Below are 21882 nucleotides of genomic sequence, written 5' to 3'. Positions count from 1 at the left end.
TACATGGTGTTTCCTGATGCAGCCTAAAAATATGACTCTTATTATGTTGATTGGAGACTCACAAAGAAGCAGCAGCTGTCTCCTGTGCAGAACCTGCCTGAGAAACATCATGTTTTTAAGGTTCCTTCAGTACCACAGTGATCCAGTGATAGTCGTCTGTACATCCACAGGTTCACTGCTAACAGGAAGTGCTAACAGCTGATTCTGCAAAGTTTTAATGGAGTTTTGCAGTTTCCTTTCTTTTTCTTCGGTTGTTTCTCCGTTTTAAATCATCTCCAGCTGCTTCAGCTGTTCAGCAGAACGCTGCAACTCTGTTTTACTGTGAAGCTCCAGAAATGTTCTGTGGACTACGAGACTTCACCTGACTTTATATCATCAGGAGGAGATGATGGCTGAGCCTGACTTTATATCATCAGGAGGAGATGATGGCTGAGCCTGACTTTATATCATCAGGAGGAGATGATGGCTGAGCCTGACTTTATATCATCAGGAGGAGATGATGGCTGAGCCTGACTTTATATCATCAGGAGGAGATGATGACTGAGCCTGACTTTATATCATCAGGAGGAGATGATGGCTGAGCCTGACTTTATATCATCAGGAGGAGATGATGACTGAGCCTGACTTTATATCATCAGGAGGAGATGATGACTGAGCCTGACTTTATATCATCAGGAGGAGATGATGACTGAGCCTGACTTTATAATCATCAGGAGGAGATGATGGCTGAGCCTGACTTTATATCATCAGGAGGAGATGATGGCTGAGCCTGACTTTATATCATCAGGAGGAGATGATGAGTGAGTTTACAGTTTGGGTGAACTGTTCCTTTAAGACTGTCGCTAAGTAGCTAACATTAGCATTAAGTTCATCATCAGGGCTGCGTCACTGATCTCTGTTGTTCTGCTTCGTGTCTTTGCTGCTGAGCGTGAAGCTCGACTTCTTCATCCCGTCATGTCGGACTGAACGCTGCAGAGACTCACTGTCGCCTCTCGAGGCAGGAAGTGGTATCACAAGACAGGACGGGCCGGGGCTAGCTTGTTAGCACGCTAACTTCAGTAGACATCTCTGCAACACAACGTCAGCACGTCCTGTTGATCTCTTTGGTTCAGCTTCTAAATGTTTTAAACTGAAACTCTTACCTGGATCCTTCGATCTGTTGATGAGTTGTGTTTTATTTCATTAAATCATTTAAATCATGAGATCAAACTGTTTTTAAATGTCTCCTCACACCTCGTCTGCTCCGACCGGTTCTGCTGCGTCATGATGCACAAACTCATTATCAACTTAATTATAAAAGTTTATCTGTTAACAGTTTGTTTTCCGGCTCGCTAGTTTTTTAATAACCTCCGAGGACGTTGTCAGGAAATTCAATTAGATGAGCTCAGCGTGTTTATCATCTCATCTCATCATTATGTAAATCTGGACCGGGACCACAAAGCGTTTCTCGATCGTTCACTGAAGCTGCACAGATGGATTCTTCAACTCTGCCGAAAACCTCCTGAAACCTGTTGGAGTTTAAACTCGGCGGTGTTTGTCACAGCAGCGACGGGTCGGTCCGCTGCTTTCTGGATCTCATTTCTGTGTTCAGTCCAGATCCTGGCGGGGGGCCGAGCTGAGATTTATACGTCAGGGTTCGTGTTCGGTGCTCTGGGGAGGCTGCAGAGGCCGACATGTTTGAGACTGAAGAGGAAAAAAGAGAAGCTCGTGACGTCCCTCATAAATACAGGAGAGCTAAAAGGCCTCGCTGGACGTCCAAAGCTCAGGACGCCATTGTTAAATCTGACAACAATGGAGTTTAAGTACGGCGACCTGCAGGGGCCACAAGTCAGAGAGACGAACCCGTCCGTCCTGCTTCCTGTTCAGGCTTCAAAGCAAAGCAGAGCGAGGTCAGAGCAGCAGAAAGCATCAGGTTCACTCTCACAGTCAGACTGCAGACCGTCGGTGAACGAGCTCGATCAGCAGTGTTTGAATCACAGCTTCTCATTTTAACTGACTTCACAGCGGACAGACACTTTGTGTTGATCGATCTCGTGTGTTGTGTTAAGTCCAGGCAGAAACCTGCGGGCTGAGAATGAAGCCAACGCTGAAGTACCAAAACATGCAGTTCCTCTAACGACCACTCGAGGCTCCGACAGTGAGTCAGTCCCATAAGAGCTCATGTTAAAATGTCTTTACAGCAGAATTAAACAGGTTTACAGCCTGGTTCAAAAACACTTTTGTCTCTGTTTTTCTTTTCTATAACTCAGTGGCTTAAATCATATTAAGGCTTAAAGTTACACATAATTAGGGGCGTGGCCTTTTTGAGTGACAGCTAGCACGTCAGATAAATCAGTCACTGAATTCACCTCTCGCCGTGTTTGTGGAGAAGTTTTAATATAAATATCAGACACAGAATCTGTCTTTCCTTATTGGACTGACGGACGGGAGGGGAGGGACAGACAGTGTTTTGGATTAACGAGCGCCTCTGTTAGCGTTCACCTGCAGACAGCTGCTGGAGCTGGAGAGCTGTGGAGGAATAAACACCCGGAGTCGAGGAGAGCAGAGTTTGACACCAGAACCATCTGTGATGAGTCGGGCATCAGGCGGAATCAGGTACCGCCCACTCTGAGCTTCATTTTGTGTGATGTCAAAGTGTCTGTCCACTGTTTTATAGCCCTGAACCCTCTCAGTGTGTCCAGCACAGTTTATTCACACAGGACGACCACGTCTGCATCAATGTTGACAAAGAGTGTTGTAAAAGGCAGCGTTACTTTATTCTACTGAACACAGTCGCAGGATTTCATGTCAGCAGATAACATTTCTACAAACCACAGATACGTCCAAGGTTGACATTTGTACCCAAACTGACAAATCACGTTCACATCATACGATTATTCGCCATCTTTCACATCAGGAGGTGGAGTTATTAGAGCCACATCACTGGATATTTTGAAGGGACATCTGGAGACATTTCATGCCGGTTTGTGTGGCGACCAAAACTGGTATTTTAATCCAAACCGTGATGTTTTCTGACCCTGACCAAGTGGTTTTTGTGTCTAAACCTAACCAGAGTATAAACACAGCACCGAGACGAGAGAGAAAGAGAAAGTTCAACCCAAACAAACGGAAAACTTTAACTTATCTGTGGTTTTGCAGAAACATTTATTTATGAATATTATTTTTGGCCTACATGATTCAACTAATGCTACAATGAAGTTATAATAAGTTCAGCAATGTCACATCTGTATAGCCAAGAACTAAATCAGTGAAGTCTGCAGAAAGTCTGCGAGTCTACAAGACCAGTGAAGTCTGAACATTTGGACGCAGCCAAATTAATCCGGACTTCACAAATCATGTCAGCTACATTTTAAATGTCTCTGATCACCAGTGTGAGGGATTTAGAGGATCTATTGTCAGGAAATATAATCTCATCACCTGAAACTAAGAGTTGTTGTGTGTTCGTGACCCGAGAGTCTTTTACATCTACAGAAGCCCAGAACGGACAAACCAAACACTGGGAGGCAGCCGCTGTCGGGAGGCTGAGACGAGGAGTATTCAGTCACCGCTAGATGCCACTAAATCCTTCACACTGGACCTTTAATGATGGTTTCTGATTCCATATAAATCCAAGAAGAGATGAAACCTGCAAAGTCACAGTGAAAAACAACTGCAGCATGACCTCGTTTAACATTAATGTGACCTTCAATTCTCAAAACGACTGCAGGACTGAATTCAGTCATCTTTCTAACAAACATTTCCCCCCAAAACATGTCTGACTGCTCCTTTAATACAAAGTCTGAGGGCTGATCTGAAGTTTATGTGCAGGTGTGTGCTGCCACCTGGTGGATCAGCTGTGAAACTACACACAGACGCCTCAACAGCAGAAGAAACTAAAAACACAAACGTTCCTTCAAACTCCTCCTCAAGTACACAAGAGTTTAATAAAAACATCACAGGCAGCAGATCATCTGTAGTTTCTCACATTTTAACGTAACTTATTATTCTACAATATATTAAATATTAATGTTAGCAGGTAGATCGACATAAAACACAACTCTCCTCTCTGAATAGTTACAAACTGTGTTTTTATTGAACGTACATCGACGACAGATGAGTTGAATGTTTGGCCTCTGAACGATGTTACAAAGTGTTGAAGGCACTTTAACGATCAACAGAGTTCAAATACAAACTGAATCATTCGTGTTTCCTTCATCAGGAACATTAGACATTATGTGAGTTCAGACGCTGGAATCATCTCCGACATCAGAGTTAAAGACTGAAGGCTGAAGTGAGAATAAAGGCATCAAGTCTCATTCAACCTCCAACATGTGTTAGTATCTCAAATCTACATGACAGTGAAGTTCAACCATCAGTCAGTGTTCAGTCGACTTCTTTTAGCTCATTAACAGATGAATGAAAGTTTCTCTGAGGGCTTCATGGACGTGATGTTTCCCACGAGTCAGCGAGAGATTCAATAAAACATTTGTTCGCAGCTGCAGCTACGAAGTGAAAGTCGACCGAGGATGAAAAGTTTAATCTGGAACACTGAGCTGACACCACAGTCTGACAGCAACAGGTTTGCTTTAGCTGAGCCGACGCTGTACGATTTTAGAAACGTTGTTGTTTATTCCAACTTGTACTGTACGAGTGAATCGTCTGGATGTGAAGCCGAAGCCCACGATTAATGTGCTCGTTCACATCGTCAAGCCTGCAAACCGTCCTGGCTACTGACAACTGTCAGTAAAGATTAGTCTGAGAGGTCCAGGCAGGTGTTAGCAACAATGCTAACAAGGTAGAAGCGTGCTGCCTTCACAGTCTGAAACATGGCTCGGAGAAGTGGACAGTACAGCTTGTCCCATGTTGCAGAGGACTGGAGGTAAACTATGTATGTACGTGTTGTCATGGCGTTTCAGACTTCACAGACGCAGTGATAACAAAAAGGCACTGATGTCGGAGAATCGACTCGTGGCTCAGCTTCGACTGTGTGAGAGCGTCGGCCGACCAAAATTTCTGACATGTCCGACGACGTTCAGGAGCAGATGATTGGTCTTCGACTGCACGGCAAACGACTCCCGACGAGGCTGAAATTCAGCCCAACTATAAAATGAGTCGAGCTTTACTCGACTGTAAATGACTCGTATGTGACAAAGACCACGAAGAAGAATCATGATGGAGCGGTTTAGTTCGCACAAACAAGCCTGATGTTTCACGGACGTCCTTCTAACTTTACATTTATAATCATTATTAATCTCAACAGTTCGTGTCAGTACACACACACTGTCTCACACACACACACTCTGTCACACACACACATACACACACACACACACACACACAGTCTCTCTCAGAGTTTGGCCTTGGCCTGGAAGAAGCTCATGACGGCGTTGAAACACTCGTCTGACGTCCAGCGCTCGATCAGACGCTCCACCTCGGCATCGTTCACCGCGTACAGACGCTCCTTCTCCACCGCCCGGATCAGCTGTTTGGAGAGGGCGAGAGACTGAGAGAGAGAGAGAGAGAGAGAGAGAGTTAATCACATTTGTTAATTAAAGTCTATCTTAAAAATAATCTACACATTTTTATAATGTAAGAAATACAAAAGAAAGAAAATGTGTGTGTGTGTGTGTGTGTGTGTGTGTGTGTGTGTGTACGTTGGGCGGCAGCTTGGCGTAGGCCTTCAGTCTGGTCCAGACCTCCGACTGGAAGCTGCTGTCGGGGAAAACCTCTGTGACCAGACCCAGTTCACAGGCCTGAACCGCCGTCAGCTTCTTATTGAACAGCAGCATCTCACTGGCCTGGAGGGGGAGGAGGGAAGGGGGGGGGGGGGGAGGAATAAGAGTTTATTACAGGAACTTAACCACAAACATCTGCATTCAACAACAAGAGTCATAAATCATAAAAATGAAGCAGGAACATGGAACAGAAAACAACCTCCTTTATTTATAACTCTCTTATTAAAAGGTCTGAGTGTGTGTGTGTGTGTGTGTGTGTGTACCTTGGCGGTGCCCATTAATTTGGGGAAGGTGTAGGAGGAGCAGCCTTCAGCGCTCTGACCCAGCTGACTGAACGGAGTGTGGAAGGTCGCCTGACAGAGAGAGACGCTCATTAATGTCATGAAGAAGAAGAAAACCACCACATCACCAGACTCCCTTAACAAATCAGCTAATTTTAGGAGTTGTTGAGTTAAAACAAACTTTATAACGTAGTGAAACTCTGTCTCTGACAGATTCTGAATCATTGTCTCCTTCTTGTAAATTCAGCATTAAATGAAAACAGTAAGTTGTGTGTTTCCTTGTAAAAAGTGTCAGTTTGTGGCAGCATGGCTGCACCAGCCTGTCTGCTTCTGTGTCTAAAGTGCTAAAGTCTGACCTGCCAACATTTAGCAGCTGTTTGAACACACTGTTTACACTGATTTCACCATTTACACTCAATTTATGAAAGAAGAAACATTTTATTGATCTAAACATGTCACATTTTACAAATACACTAAACAGTAACCAGTATAGGCTGCTTCTTTGTCCCAGACTCCCTTAACAAATGTGTCAGTTTAGTGAGTTGTTGAGTTGGAGACACTTTATAAACTGTGTGAAACTCTGTCTCTGTGTGTGTGTGTGTGTGTGTGTGTGTGTGTGTGTGTGTGTGTGTGTGTACCCTCTCTGTAGCGTAGACCAGGTCGAACAGTCCCAACACTGTGACTGACACTCCGACAGCCGGTCCGTTCACCACGGCGATCATCGGCTTGGGGAAGTCAATGTAGGCCTTCACATACATCCTGCAGAGAGAAAAACCACAGAAGAAGATGTTGTCAGCGGAGGGTTATTCTACATGTCGAGTCTCACAGCAGACGAGTCTTCAGGATCAGTAGGTGATCAGCCAGTTTATCAATCAATCAATCATCTGATCACCTGAGCAGATCTCCACCCTTTCTGGCCATCGCCTCGATCCCGCCCTCGGGGATCTTGGTGAAGTTGGTCAGGTCGTTTCCACTGCAGTAAAAATCACCAGCACCTGCAGACAAGAGTGAATTCAAATGTTCTCTGATCAACAGTGTCGTTATGTTTGGTGGAATGTTCCTTTAATGTTTCTAAACGTCACCAGCTTGTTTCCTACGTCGAGCCTGAGAGTCTAAACTCAGGGCTCAGTTTCTAAAAAAAACTTAATGTGGTTATTAAATCCAAACACAGTGTGTGTGTGTGTGTGTGTGTGTGTGTGTGTGTGTGTGTGTACCGGTGAGAACAGTGAGGACTGAGTCGTCTTTAGCTGCCTGATCCAGAGCTGCAATGATATCGTTGTACATCTGAGAGAAGAGAAAAGAGAGACATGCTGATCAACACAACTCATTCTCGACACACGATCACAGCGTCCCGTCGCTCCGTCTGCGTTTCAAACTCAGGTTCAACACAAACTATTCATTTTAAATATTTTTTACATAAAATGTTTAAATAGCTGCTCTCACACTTTGTTATTCCCCCTCACCGTCTGTGTGACGGTTACAGGTGGATGTGGGGACAGTTCTGGATGTTTGGTGGGTCAGGACCTCATCACAACACTTCATAACAGCATCACTGTGGTTACAAACAGTTGCTGAGACGTGTTTAGATTTACATGTGGAAAACCACACGGATGTCGACATGATGTGAACCATCACGCCTGCTTTGGTTCAGTGTGAACAAACAGGCGGTGTAGAGGTAACGAGTCTGCTGGTTCTGTCAAGACCTTAAACTGCCTCAACATGTTTTTTTTTAATTCTCAAGGACACACACCCACACACCCACACACCCACACACACACACACACACACACACACACACACACACACACCTCGGTGGTGATGGCGTTCTTCTTGGCGGGTCGGTTCAGTTTGATGGTGGTGATGCCGTCCTCCGTGGTGACCAGCAGCGTCTCGTACGCCGTCCCGCTCCCAGCAGGCTGTGCAGCCACCTCTGCGGAGCTTCCGCCTTCTGCCGCCACCAGGGAGCCAATCAGGTCGCAGTACTGCTGCCTGGCTTCCTCCTGAGACACAAGGACGGTTTGTTCAGTGTTTCACTAAAACTGACACGTGATGAATTTAACTGATTTTAATGTTTCACAGATTCTTTATTCACTTCATGTGTTTGAGGTTCCTGCGTTTTCCTCTCTGTAGATATAGTTTTTAATTCACCATTGAGATTGATTAGGTACTCAGTCGATCTGTTGATCTATTGATCTCTGTCAGTACCAGCGTCTGCTCATGAGTAGGTCAGCTAACCTGGCTAACATTCAGCAGAAGCACAGAGTCCTCAGGGCTGTAAAAGCCTAAAGTTCACTGTGTGTCAGCTGGTTTGTGCTAATCTGAGTAACTGAAACTCTTTTAGAAAATATGCAGCTTTAAAGTGATGTTACAGGCCTTTCATGTGCTCCTGTGTTACATTACTCACATCAAACATCCTGATTGGATTATAATTCCACCCTCAGAACGAGCTGAAGTGTTTCATGATCGATCTTTTCACCTGCTGACAGAAACATTGTTAACCTACAGTGACGTACCTGTGATATGGAGCCCAGAGATTTCCACGCGTCCCATTTAACCTTGTTGACAAAGTCCAGCATGCCTGGTTTAGGAGTGTTGCAGGGACCCTGAGTGGACTGAGGGAGGAGGAGGAGGAGGAGGAGGAAGAAGAGGAGGAGAAAGAGGAGGGTTAAATGTGTGACAAATACAAAAGAAAATCTCGTAGATCTTTTAAAAAATATGATGCATGTTTTATTTTGGCAATAATTCAAACTCTGACAGCCTTCTAACAACATTTTCTGACAATGAAACATAAAAATTAATTTACATCGTGCCTGACAGTCTAAACTCAGGGCTGCAGTGTTCCTGCAGAGCTTTTCACCACAAAAATGAAACTTTTACATCCATTTCTCATCATTTTGGTCAAAGACTGACAGAGAAGCAGTAGAGAAGATGTAGAAATGGTCATTTTGTGTGCTTTGGTGCCCCCTACAGTTTCTGAGTGCAACACCACTGTGGTGAACAAATCCCAGGTGAAACAGTGTGTCAGATGTAACGAAGGTGCTGCAGTAAACATGTATGTAACGCTGTGATCCTCCTCTCACTGAAGCTACACAGAGACACTGGACCATCAACAGGACTGAAGCTGGTAGTTTAAGATACAGAATGTTGTTCTAAGAAGATGAAATTAGTGATGTTCATTTAAAGATTTCAGTCAGAAGCTTCCAGCTGTATGTGACAGTAAGTCCTTCTAATAAATGTAATCAATTAACGTGATCTGGACCTGGATAAGATGCAGAAAATAGACAGAATAACCAATGACAAATGAATTTCTCATTGAGCATTTTGCTGAAACTTCACCAACAACTCTGACTTTTTAAAACCTTCTATTGTGTCTTTGAGAGAAAAACTGAAGTCACTGATTTTAGAGAGTTTCTAAGACCTGCAGACATCCTGGAGGAGACTTTACGTATACAAACAAAGGCAGTGACAAATATCACAACATATTCTATTATTACTATTACAAACTCTAAGATCCTGAGAATCAATCAGTCAATAACTACAGACATTTATAAACAGTGGAAACATAAGAGAGCAGAACATCTGGAACACCTGGAACACCTGGAACACCTGGAACATGTCCCACCTGTTTGAAGAGAGCGTAGATCTTCAGTTTGACCTCGTTGCCTGGGTCGTTCTTCAGCGTCGACATTTTGCTCTTGGCCTGCTCAAACTGCTCCACAGTCGCACCTGAACACACACACACACACACAAACCATCAATATCACTCATAATCACTAGTATTGATCCTATCAACATGTAGTGTTGCTATAAAAAACTGCACCTGAAACTGTGAGTCATTTCATCAGTTAACAGGAAATCAAATTACTAAGAGCAGGTTCAAACAGCCTGAGAGCTGCAGCGAACAAGAATAAGAGTAATGTATGGATTAATCATTTAGTCTGTGAAACTAAGCTTTTATTAAGCTGTTTGTCTGCTGTGTTGTTAATCAATGACCCAGGACGACCTCAACATGTCAACATGAACTCAAACCTTCTTCTTCAGGCCATCATTTACTTTATTTAATCATGTATTTTGCTGTAGTTCTGTTGTCAGTGTTTCTGTTTGATCAGATACTCACCCATCATCGGAGAGGCTGTGGTGTGAAACTTCAGACTGGGAACTGTGGAGCTTCTGACCAAACTGGTGACAAAGCAAAGAAAAGGCTCATTTGAGAGGCTGTTGTTGCTCTGAATATCGACTTAATGAATAAACCAGTGATCATAAACCAGACCTCTGAATTAAACTCACACTCTGCTGTCTGTGAGCAGGATGAATGGATGAATGAGGTGAAACAACATGAACACTCAGCGTGAAGACACCAGGTGATGTCAGTACCTCCACCTCTGAGCTCTGAATCTGGAGCAAAGGTCACAGCTAGCACGGCTAACTACAGCTGCTTTGTTATGCTAGCATAGCCACTTAGAAATATAAAAAATAATAATCAACATGTGTTTCATGACCTTCTACTAAATGAGAGCTTTACACACCTTTACCTGTTAGTCAAGTTTAACACCTGGAGCAGGACGGACTGATGCTAACTGCCTTGTTAGCTTGATCATTCATTGAGCTGTCAGGTGTTTGCTAAACTGCTAACAAGCTAACAGCTAAAATCACGTTATTTAGGTAAAGACAACTGTGCTGACATGCACTGACTTCCTCTCTGAGACTGCTAACTGAGCTAAGCTAACTAGTAGCTGCACGGTCACTGAGCAGCTACTAGTTAAAGTTTGCCTGAGTGGGTCGGAACCGCCGCTAACAGCTTCAAACAGCTTAAAGTCATCTGACATCCACAGTTTCTGATTCTCACCTTCGCAGTTTGACTAAACGCCAGGAAGCGGAGAGCTTCAGGGCGACGCCGGCCATTTAAACCCAGAGACGGAGGTCCAAAGTTCGGGAGGACGGAGTGAGGTAGCGAAGAGTTAACTAGCTTTAGCCACCGCGGAGCTAACAGCAGCTAATATGTGTTTACACCGCGGCCCCGCCCACTCCGCCGTCTCCTGCTCATCTATTGGCTGAATCCACACGTCTTGCTCTCTGATTCGTCGAATGAAGGCCGTCTTCGAGTCAGCGGCGCGTCCCCCTCTGAACCAATTGGAACGCACGCTCGCGACTAAGGCCCGCCTCTTGTGCGTGCGCGTGGCCAATCGGCGTTGAGCGCTCATTAATAATGCGCTGAGTCCGGGTCGAGATGATGCAGGAGTCCTGCTGCTCGGTCCGCCCGTCTGGATGATCCAAATGAGACCATGCCGCAGCCAAAATCCCGGAAGATCGCCGTGCTGGGCTACAGGTCGGTGGGTAAGTGCTCGTCGTGTTGTAGCCGCCCGGGAATAAGCGCTGAACGCGGGGTGACACTGTGGCGCATGACAGCCTGAAGCCACGCCCCTACTATGAGTTGCTATAAAGCGTGTTCCGCCTGTCCATCACCCACCTGTCCACCACCCACCTGTCCACAGGAGACACCGAGCAGAGGACAGCTCGTCCTGCTGTGCTCTGGCGCCCCTGACGTCTGAGGAGCTGCAGAGAAATGCTCATGTCCAACTTTGAACCATCCCCACAGGTATAATGAGGGACGAGCTGGGATTGGACAGCTGACAGCCAATGAGATTGCAGGGCAGGTGTGGTGCTGATGCTGCAGCATCATGGCTGACGATCCAGGAAGAGCCTCTGTGATTTAACCTGGAGCACGACACGTGACACCGACACACACAGACTGACAGTGAACGCATCATGTGACAGTAGTTATTATTGTTATTATTATTATTATTATTATTGTTGTTGTTATTATTTAGTGACTGATATGTTGAAGTATTTATCTGGTTAGTCATGAACTCACTGAGAGACACGACAGACTGCATGTCCGACTCTGACCAATCAGAGCTCAGCGTCTGATGACCTCACAGCCTCAGGGATGTCTGTACTCTCTGTTCTTCATGTTTACAGCGGAGGAGCGCTCCGTTCTCCTACTGGTCCCTGAACACGCCGCTCACCCTCCTTTGATTCGATCACAATGCTGCGTTCACTGACACCATGCTATCTCCTGTGTGTGTGTGTGTGTGTGTGTGTGTGTGTGTGTCCAGGGAAGTCTTCTCTCACCATCCAGTTTGTGGAGGGCCAGTTTGTCGACTCCTATGATCCAACAATAGAGAACAGTAAGTGTGTCTGTGGTTGTAGAGCTGAAGCCCCGCCCCTTCCTGTGGACGCCATGTGACGTCATTAGATCAAAGCTTTGTCTGTTAGTGACCGAAGAGAGACCATCAATGTATTGATCCTGTTTGAATTGTGTCATGAATCACACATATGATGTTTCAAATGTGTGTGTGTGTGTGTGTGTGTGTCAGCGTTCACTAAGACGATGACGGTGAACGGTCAGGAGTACAACCTGCAGCTGGTCGACACGGCCGGACAGGTGAGGTCATCTTCAGCTCACCTTTTATTTTCATGTGACGAGCAGAACAACAACAACAACAACAACTGCACCTGTTATTATGTCTGTGTGTGTGTGTGTGTATGTGTGTCTGTGTGTGTGTGTGTGTGTGTGTGTGTGTCTGTGTGTGTGTTGCAGGATGAGTACTCCATCTTCCCTCAGAGTTACACCATCGACGTCGACGGTTACATCCTCATCTACTCTGTAACGTCCTACAAAAGGTCGGACGACTCGTTAATCTCTTTAATTTAATATATTTGTGTTCATTTATTCTTTCACCTCCTTTATTTTCTTTATTTATTCTTCAGTTTCAATAAATAAACTACTTCTGACTCTTTTTTCTTTGTTCTCACTTTCTCTTCTGCTTCTTGTTTTTTATTCGACTCTAAAGCCTCGATCAATAAACTGTTGATGTCCTCACAGTAATGAGTCTGTAATTACAGACTCATTACTGTGAGGACAACGTGTACATCTTCTGGTTCTGCCCACATTTAATCTGTCTTTATTTTTCCTTCTTCGTTCTCTCTCTTCTTAACGAGTTCATTGATCAATTGGTAATTGGCTCTCTGACCATATATGGCATCAGTGTGTTGTTGTTGTTGTGTCTCTGTGTAGTTTTGAGGTGGTCAGAGTCATCCACGAGAAGCTGCTGGACATGGTGGGAAACGTCCAGTATGTACACACACACACACACACACACACACACACACACACACACACAGTTTCATCAGCTGTCTCTCCTGTCAGACTGAACTCTGGGATTAATTTACACCCCATCACTTCTGTTTTTTTTCCCTCCAGAGTACCGATTATTTTAGCTGGGAACAAGAAAGACTTACACATGGAGAGGTGAGACACACACACAGACACACACACACACACACACACACACACACAGACACACACACACACACACACACAGTACAGATGTGTCCTGGAGAGAACGAGTCTGAATCCTCCTCCAGCTGTTTTAAACAATCAGGTTTCAGCGTTATCGTCTTGACATCTGATCCAAACATGAAGTGACGTCAGATCTTAAAGAATCTGCAGTCAGAAAACAACCCGACCGTGACAGTGATGAGGACGGATCATCGTCCTGTCGTCACCTCGCTGACGCTCTGCTCTCTGTTGTCGTTGTGCAGAGTGATCAGTTTCGAGGAGGGGAAAGCTCTGGCCGAGTCGTGGAACGCTGCCTTCCTCGAGTCTTCAGCCAAAGAAAACCAGGTGAGGAGCAAAGTGTTAAAACCGGAGAACACAAAGAAGAAGAACGTTTGTTAAATTACTGCAAACTAACGAACGAGTCCTTCAGTTTCATGTCCGAATACACTTTTCAAACTGATTGTCATATTTTTTTATAATCTATATTTTTAAATGTGATTGTTTTTAGGCAATAAATTATCAGGATTCAGTTTTTCTTTTAAATCAGGCAGTTTGAAGAAGACGGGTTTGATTTCAGAAATCATTTAGGGAGATAAAAGGTCCAGAAAATGTAATAAAACAGTCAAAAGTGAACAGTCCTGCACTAAAACATTCTTATTTTATTGATTTAAAATATAATTTAAGAAGATGCAATTTACAGAAAATATCATTTCAGAGGTAATTGATAGTTTAAGTTGAACCAACCACACAGGTGAAAAACATAACCTCCATCACATTGTAACATACAGATATATATATGTATGTATATATATGTATATATATACACACTAAATTGACTGATTTACAAGTGGAGTTTGGTGTTTGATGTGATGTAACACAGCATCAACAGGTGTTTCACCTGATGCTCGTTCCCGCTGAGCAGAGGTGTTCTGGCCCCGTGACGTCTGTCGGACATGTTGGTTAGATGCTTCTTGTGCTTTCAGACGGCGGTGGAGGTGTTCAGGAGGATGATCCTGGAGGTGGAGAAGATGGAGGCGGGTCAGCCTCAGGGTCGGACGCCCTGCTCTATGATGTAGCTTCCAAAAACAACCACAACATCTCCATCCCCGTCCACTGCAGCGACTGACAGCTCAGCAGGCAGGAGAGACCAACCCTGAAGTCCGCTCACTGTTAGCATCCATGTTAGTCCTGACATGTTCAAACCAAACTCTGTTCAAAAATGTGCAGATTTAATGATCACCTGTATATGGAAAGCTTTAGCACATGAATCTGGGGTTTTCTGTCCATGAGACAAAGGAGCACAGTCAAAGCATCATGGGAGTTGTAGTTAAGTGCCAAGAAAGTAAGCACTGTTTTTAATTCAGCTTCTCAGAGAGAATCTGAGTCTCCTGCGAGCTCAGAGCTGATGTTTTCAAACTGAGAGCTGGGACGACATTTAGACTTTTTACAACTTCTTACTCGATACTGAGCAGTTCTGAAAGTTCATTTTATTGAAGTTAAAACGTTTTTGTGAAATACTGTTGAGCTGAATTTACCATCAGACCCTGAAGATTTTGTAAAAGAGGTGAAGTCTTCTTTCACAATGTTGGTATAGTTGACAATTTGCAAGAGAACGCTAAATTAGCAGATTTTCAAATGGGGTTTGGTATTGTGTTTGCTTTGTATCAAGGGCGGCCTGCCATAAAGCATTACCTTATGAGCTGAACCAGAGAGCCGAGATATTAAGACTATAACAGGAACACTGCATGGACAAAAACACTATTTATTATAAAAGATGAAAGAATCTGAAGAAACTAAATTAAAAAGTAAATACATTATTTTTATTAGCTTTTGAGTCTGAGGAGACGTTTAGTGCAGGATTAGATGTTGTGATCGTGTCATCAGTTAACATATTTTTGAGATATTTAATGACATTATTTTGTTAGTTTATCACTTTTTAAATTAAACTTAAGCACATATTTATTATATCTGTTGATTATGTTACAATAGATGAACTGAAGCTGGTCTGTAGCGCCACCCTGAAGATGACGACACTGTCTGCTGCTGAACACCTCAAATAATCACGACTATAAAGAAAAGCACTTTTTATATGTAAAGAAGAAGAAATATTTCTGTTTTTATGATTGTTCTCATTAAAGCTGTGTTCTGTTGTTTGCTCTGTGTGTACAGACATATTTATTACATGATTATTATTAATATACAACGTTTTATACGTGCATTATGTTATATACACATTCATACTGACATTATCTAATTATACTGTACATATTTCATTACATATTTTTATGTCATATTTCAATCAGGTTATATGTTTCAGTCTAAATACGTATTATTATATGAAGAAACATGGTAAGAAATGTTATAATTAATTACAATAACTGATGTTGCATCGTTGCTACGACGCCTGGTGACATGCAACAACAGTTTTGATTGGTCTGAGGTTGCTGAGGTGGGCGGGGCAGAGCACCGTAAATATCACTCATCACTAATAAGTGATGAAGCAAATACAAGTCAGTTCCTCAACACAGTGAACTGTTCATGAACAAGGTTCTGAAAGGTTCTGTTCAATGAAAAGGTTTAAATATGAAAGGGATTCAGCTAAAACATGCTATTTTATCAACACATTCATATTTCAGATTCATGTGAGACTCATAACTGTAGATGAACACATTAGAGCTCCACTCTGTTGAATGATGCGTAATAATTCCTAATATTTCTAAATCACACTGAAGGTTGATGCAACACCAGCGTTGTCTCATCAGAGAACACATCTGCTGGTAACATAAAGAAACCTGAACACTGATTTCAGTCGAGGCTGCAAACAGAGTCGCCACTTTAATATTTGATTTGTTTTACAATGTTTGATTTATAAAGAAATCACAACATGCAGAATCTTTTTATATCCATTCATCTCGTCTGGCCTTTAAAATAAAGTACACATGAAAGTAATCCTGACGACCTGGGTTGAGCTGCATGTTTTAAAGACCAGAGGAGGTTTAGTTGGTCAGTTTTCACTTCACATGATGAACTCAGACACATGAAGTTGTTCTGTGTCTCCTGCTGCAGCTGCTTTCTGCCACCAGGTGTCACCGTCTCCACTGTTTTCACTCAGACTGGTTTAACTGAACTGATGATGATGTGAAAGCTTAAAATGAATTAGCATTTAGATAAAAGGTCATTTAATAAATAAAGTTGGATCTGAAATTATACTCAGCACGAGAGACATTTTATCAGCTCTACCCGGTTATAAAATTATTTTCTCTCGTCTCTTCAAACTATTTAAAACTCCTGATTTGTCTCATAAAACTGTTGATGATGATGATCTCTTGTGTTGATTTATTTCTGGGTTTTCATGACTTTTAATAAAACTTGATCAGGTCACTTTGTTTCGTCCACATTACAAAAATCGTCTTCTAATATGAGCTCAGTGGAAGATGAAGGTAACTTGTGGAGCAACATCAAGACAAAACTGAAGAGTTAAAGAAATGTTTAAGATTCATTTGACAGAAAAATACTTACACATCTCTTTCATGAGACAAACGTTGCCTGTAAATGTATTTTGACGTTAAGAGAGTGTGCCGGAGTTTTCTCGCAGCTTAAGTTATATCTGACAGCAGATCAGTGTGAACTAGATTCATGGAGGTTTGGGGTTATTTTCTAAAATATCTTTGATTTTGTAGGTTTTCTGTCGTCCCGTCCTTCATTCAGTGTCGACGGCATCGTGTTCACCAGGGTTTTGTCTTCTCAGTTTGTTCTGTTGTTTTTAAGTAAAAAAAAATTATGTTGAAAGAAACTTTGAGGTAAAATCAGAGATAAAATGTTTCTCAGTGAAAACAGACGAACCAAAAGCTGAAGAAAACACTGAAGAACTTTTCACATCGTTCACGTCATCGTACAGATGTTCAGTTCTGCCCAACGACAAACAGTGAAACAGAAACTACAACTTTAATGTTTCTACTACAAAATGGCGTCCTGGTTAGCAGGTTAGCTGAACCCTGTAAACAACACAGACTTCTCAAACTGTGGCTTCACAACTCATTTCACATTTAACAACACTTAAAGCTAAAACGCTGCACAATAAAACATTTACACACATTCAGCGTGAGTCCCCAGTGTCATGTCTGTGGAGGCTCAGTGCCGTCATGGTTGATGATTATTATTTTAAGGCTCATTAACTCTGTCAGGAACATCATTATCTTATCATCTGCTACCATCACAGCACGTTTGATGTTTGTCTGTTATTTCAGAGCGTTGTTGGACTCTGCTCACATCACTGTTCTGTCATTCGTATTTTCATTTTCCATATTGTGTCTTTGCCGTGTAAAAAACAAGCATCTTGTTTTAGACTTGGAATTTTGTGCACAAAAATGTGACAACAGATGCAACAATATTTCATTTTAATGTAATTATATTTCTCAGAGTTGTTGCGATTTTAACAAACAAATCAACAGCAACTGTTTTTCCATCCTCCTGTTTTTATGCACAGTTTCACAGTGTTCCTGTCTGAGGTCAAATAATGGTTGTTTGGATAAATGCAGAAAAAGTTACTGGAAGATTGTTCATGAGTCATGTGACTTAAACGCGACTCCGAAACATCTGGTTTCCATCTGGTTTGGCTCTTTTATTCACAGGAGAGGACGGATACAAAAACTTTCACGTTTTCTTTTGACAGTTTTCTGGAAATTTGGCACATTTGGATAAAAAACTACTGAGGCAGAGTTTCTTCTTCTGGTCATAATTCTAGTTTTTCTTAATCCAAAGAGCTGAACTGAGAGGGGGAAGTTTTGGACCTTTTGTTTCTTCTCGCTCGGACTGATACTTGATTCGGACTTTAGTCCTGATCAGATATTCACCCGTCGTCCTGAAACACTTTTAAGTATCAAGAACGTAGTGAGTGAAGAAACCAAGAAAAATCACCTCTCATGTCGTAAGAGAGGACATACATGTGGACATACAGACTGTCTTCATCTGAGAAGACACTCCCTCAGACGCCCTCGAGAACCTGAATAATAATCATCAAGCAGCCTGTCGGCCTCCACGCGTCTCCACTAACAGCAGTGACAAACAGTGACGAGCAGTAACACTTACAGAGTCGTGCAGTGACAGTAAAGTTTGGCTCATTCTTATCAAGTAAAGGGAGAAAAAAACTTTTTACACTTCAGTAAAGATGAAAAAGAAAACCTGAACTCAGGCTTCAAGTCGAGTGAGGAAAGAAAATGAAGACTGAACTCTTTCTGTGATTTAACTCGCGACAACAACCTGAAACCTTCAGAACAAACATCACGTCTCCGGTCAGAGGAGACACAACACACCACAACCTCCAGCTGCTCCTGTGAACCAGCCTCAGACTCGAGAGCAGAAACGAGAACGAGTCTGGTTTTGTGATTGAACGAGATAAAATGATTCGTTGTTAAAAACTTTTTAACAACCAGAATAAATAGAGACACTGAAAGTTCTCCTCTCAGCGTTTACTGATGCTTTATAACAGTAATGAAGCTGTGAGCAGATCTCAGTGTGTCAGTAACAACCAGGACTCCTCCGATCGATCAATCAAAATATACAGCAGTAAAACATATTTACAGTAATTAAAGACATACAGATGAAATCACAGTGTTTATAAAGAAGCCCAACACACTTTTACTGTGAAAATACAGTATACTGATGTACATCTACATCACCATGCTTGTTTTTCATGTTTTATAGTTTTTTCTAGTTTACCCAACCATATTGCTTGTTAGCATGTTAGCATGTGTACCTTGTTGTAAATCTACAATATCTGATCGCTCAATTACTGATTACAGTATTACCTTGTAATGTACCAATTTTTACATAGTTCAGCTTCTGAATGACGATTAAATTTAAATTCACGGCAGCCGACTGTAATATTCAATAAAATAATTACCCATCAGCCATTGCAAAAGCATAATGACTGCAGAAGTATTAAATACGTCTTCACAGTAGAAGTTTTAATTGTTAGCTGTGTAAAAAATAAACACTTACAAACGTCCTTCTGTCTGCTTTTTACTACATCATCATGTTATAAACACTAAATGTTCACATGTCACCTATAAACGTTAAATAGGGGGATTTTTAAAGTGTTGCTCTCAGGTTGGAGCTGCAGAGCCGTCACACCACCAGCAGGAGGCACCGCTGTGCTGCTGGTACCTGATGGTTCTGAGGATCCATCATGTGAAACCGTCTCAGACTCCAGGACGAGCTTCAGATCGTGTACTGTGACAGTTATTTAATTCTAATTAAAAGAAAACATCTCCAGTTTTTCTTGTTTTGTGGATCCAGTTCACTTGTGAACATTTTTAAACTTGTGAGCACGTTTGTGAACGTCAGATTAAAAGTTTTCCATGTTCAAGATTTAAATTTCAAGTTTTTAGTTGAATTTAAAACATGAATGCTGACGAGGGAAGGATGTAGAGGAAGAAGGAAGTGGAAGCAGCTCGTCTGTTTAACTTTAACAGTCAAAGTACTTTTACCTCCAAACTACTCAGCTGAAGTACCCGAGTATATTCATTTACTGTAATCCTGTTAAATCAAACTCTGGATACTGTTCAGTCCAACATGTTCTGATAGATGACAACAGGTCTGATGAAGAAAGAAGAGAATTAATATCAGAACTAAATGATGGAAAACATCTTTGAATTAATTACGTAAAGCGACGAGGAACTTTAGTTTGTATAGTTTTAATTTTATGATTTGGGAGAAACTAAAGAGATTCAGTCAGAAGCTGCAGGTACTGAGAGCTGAGCACTCTCAGGTCTCCTGCACAGACGTGAGGTCAGTATTGATCTGAGATGTAGACGGTGTTTGTTACCGCTTGGCTGAAGTCGTGAGACGACACCGCGGCCCGCTTGGAGGCAAGATGGGCCCGAAGCTCGGTTCTACTCTGGAGCAGATCCAAACGCTCTGCTGTGTTTTTAGCTCCGTCACCCAAACACACCGCAGCTAACAGCTAACAGCTAACAGCTAACTAGCGATAGCACAGAATTATTGTTCACAAAGCAACGTCATCAGGAGAAAATGGTGTGTGTGTCCTGTTAATTGTGAGTTTATTGCGTCCATTCAGATTTTAATGCGTCACATTTTTCATCGGTCTCGTGGCGAGCAGTCAGCCAGTGATAGTAACCATAGCAACAGCACGAGAAGACGCACTCTGCTGGAACCAGTGCTCGGTTCAGTTAGTCAGCTGCTAAGCAACAGTCGGACTGAAAGCGTCCCTCTCGTCTCCGGGCAGACGGCTTCGTCTCCAGCGCCGAGTGGAAGACAAACTGAAGACGATGCAAAGATTCATTGATGCAGTTCACTGCTAACGTCTGCAGCGTCACTGTCAGCTGTTCGCTTTCTATCTCAACCTCAAACAAGATAATAAAGCCGTTATTCCAGTTTGAGAGTTTGAATCCCCGGTTCTCCTCCTCCTCAGTAACTGTCTGAGTGCCGTTGAGCAACTGTCAGTGTGCAGGTTGTGTTCCAGTGTAACAGAAGATGCTGCTCATTCAGCAAATTAACAGTAAAAACAGCTCAATTAAATACTGTCAGCAGCCTGAATTAAAGTCTGCGAAGCTCGAAGCTTCAGTTTGTCTAAGCGTTGCTGCCCTCTAGCGGACCGGGGCTCGCAGTGCGGCACCCAGACCCAGGTACTCCAGGTTCTCCGCCGCAGGCAGGAACAGGCTGTTCCCCATTAAAGCAGCGGTGTTGGTGGAGGAGGGCGCGGCCTGCGGCAGGAAGTTAGCCTGGTAGTCCGGGTTGGCGAGGCTGTCGCTGGGGGCCAGGGGGAGCGAGTTCTGGGCGGTGTTCAGGTACTCCGGTGCGTCGGGAACTCGGGCGAAAGCCTTCAGATCCTCCAGCGGGGAGGAGAGCGAGGCGGCGCCCCAGCCCTGGCTCAGGTCCTCGTAGTTGGGATTCAAAACCTCTGAGAGCCGGCTGCTCCGGCTGGTTTCACTCGTGCTCTGGTTCATGTACTCTGAAAGCGAGACGGACAAAATAGTGATTTCACTCCGTCACAGAGCACGTGTTCAGTTTCTAAAGTTACATTTGTATGTATTACTTTTGTGTTTTATTGTGTTTTTACTCTTGTGTTATTTGTTGGTGTATAAATAAACAGTTTTACGATCCAATACATTCAGTGAATGTGTGGTGTGTACCGTGGACGGTGAAGTCGTCTTTATCCAGCGAGTTGTGAGTGGGATCGGTGATGTAGCGCAGAGCGACGCTGTTCTCTCTGACTGGTCGACCGTTCTGAGATTAAACAAAACAGCAAATGTGGTCAAAAAATCCAGCGTTGAAAAGTTTTGATCGAAGCGTAAGAGAGGTTGTGTACCGCGGCGCTGCAGGAACTGTTGTCATGGTTACCCATTCCTTTGTACGGCTGCAGGTATTCGTCGGCGTCGACCACGTCGTCCATGTCGCCTGAGCTCAGCAGGCGAGAGTAAAACCTGCTGTCTGTCGGACTGGGGAGGTCACCCTGAGACAGGACGGAGGTCAGGTCACATTCATTGTTTGGAAACTGGAGTTTGACCTTAAAACTGTCACACAC

The 21882-nt window shown here is 43.2% G+C and overlaps 3 protein-coding genes across 4 annotated transcripts in view; 1 reads left to right on the top strand and 2 right to left on the bottom strand.

Moving 5' to 3' along the window:
- Positions 1-4046: 4046 nt before the first annotated feature.
- On the bottom strand, positions 4047-11019 carry eci2 (enoyl-CoA delta isomerase 2). Of its 2 annotated transcripts, none has more exons than XM_073487844.1 (11): positions 10842-11019; positions 10113-10174; positions 9618-9721; positions 8509-8607; positions 7804-7995; positions 7210-7279; positions 6888-6990; positions 6634-6754; positions 5978-6067; positions 5634-5777; positions 4047-5482 (listed from the first exon to the last, which is right to left on the bottom strand). In XM_073487844.1, the coding sequence occupies exons 1-11, from the start codon at positions 10895-10897 to the stop codon at positions 5327-5329; spliced, it is 1197 nt and encodes a 398-aa protein (XP_073343945.1). In that variant the 5' UTR covers positions 10898-11019; the 3' UTR covers positions 4047-5326. The 2 variants fall into 2 exon arrangements, with proteins under 2 accessions (XP_073343945.1, XP_073343946.1); XM_073487845.1 differs by lacking the exon at positions 10842-11019 and adding an exon at positions 10283-10383.
- Positions 11020-11104: 85 nt separating this feature from the next.
- On the top strand, positions 11105-14684 carry LOC141014160 (GTP-binding protein Rheb-like). Its single transcript, XM_073487846.1, has 8 exons — positions 11105-11329; positions 12112-12183; positions 12373-12440; positions 12597-12679; positions 13074-13130; positions 13260-13307; positions 13601-13682; positions 14321-14684. The coding sequence occupies exons 1-8, from the start codon at positions 11278-11280 to the stop codon at positions 14411-14413; spliced, it is 555 nt and encodes a 184-aa protein (XP_073343947.1). The 5' UTR covers positions 11105-11277; the 3' UTR covers positions 14414-14684.
- Positions 14685-17204: 2520 nt separating this feature from the next.
- The window catches only part of LOC141014161 (melanoma receptor tyrosine-protein kinase-like), a 35516-nt gene continuing 30838 nt past the window's right edge, over positions 17205-21882 (bottom strand). The window contains exons 25-27 of the mRNA XM_073487848.1: positions 21667-21810; positions 21491-21584; positions 17205-21309 (exon numbers count right to left, since the gene is read on the bottom strand). Coding sequence (XP_073343949.1) covers positions 20945-21309; positions 21491-21584; positions 21667-21810 — 603 coding nt within the window. The 3' untranslated portion in view covers positions 17205-20944. The remainder of the gene's footprint in view (positions 21310-21490; positions 21585-21666; positions 21811-21882) is intronic.

The sequence above is a fragment of the Pagrus major genome, chromosome 19, assembly GCF_040436345.1.
Source record: "Pagrus major chromosome 19, Pma_NU_1.0".
Taxonomy (NCBI): Eukaryota; Metazoa; Chordata; class Actinopteri; order Spariformes; family Sparidae; genus Pagrus; species Pagrus major.
The sequence above is the reverse complement of the archived record's forward strand: the minus strand, read 5'-3'. Positions and strand labels throughout refer to the sequence as shown.

Coding starts and splice junctions, on each gene's coding strand:
- eci2 (XM_073487844.1), bottom strand. CDS start 10,897: ATGGCCGGCGTCGCCCTGAAGCTCTCCGCTTCCTGGCGTTTAGTCAAA. Junction 10,175..10,841: donor CGTTTAGTCAAACTGCGAAG/GTGAGAATCAGA, acceptor CTTTGTCACCAG/TTTGGTCAGAAGCTCCACAG. Junction 7,280..7,803: donor AGAACGCCATCACCACCGAG/GTGTGTGTGTGT, acceptor CTCTTCTCTCAG/ATGTACAACGATATCATTGC.
- LOC141014160 (XM_073487846.1), top strand. CDS start 11,278: ATGCCGCAGCCAAAATCCCGGAAGATCGCCGTGCTGGGCTACAGGTCG. Junction 12,184..12,372: donor TGATCCAACAATAGAGAACA/GTAAGTGTGTCT, acceptor TGTGTGTGTCAG/CGTTCACTAAGACGATGACG. Junction 13,308..13,600: donor AAAGACTTACACATGGAGAG/GTGAGACACACA, acceptor GTCGTTGTGCAG/AGTGATCAGTTTCGAGGAGG.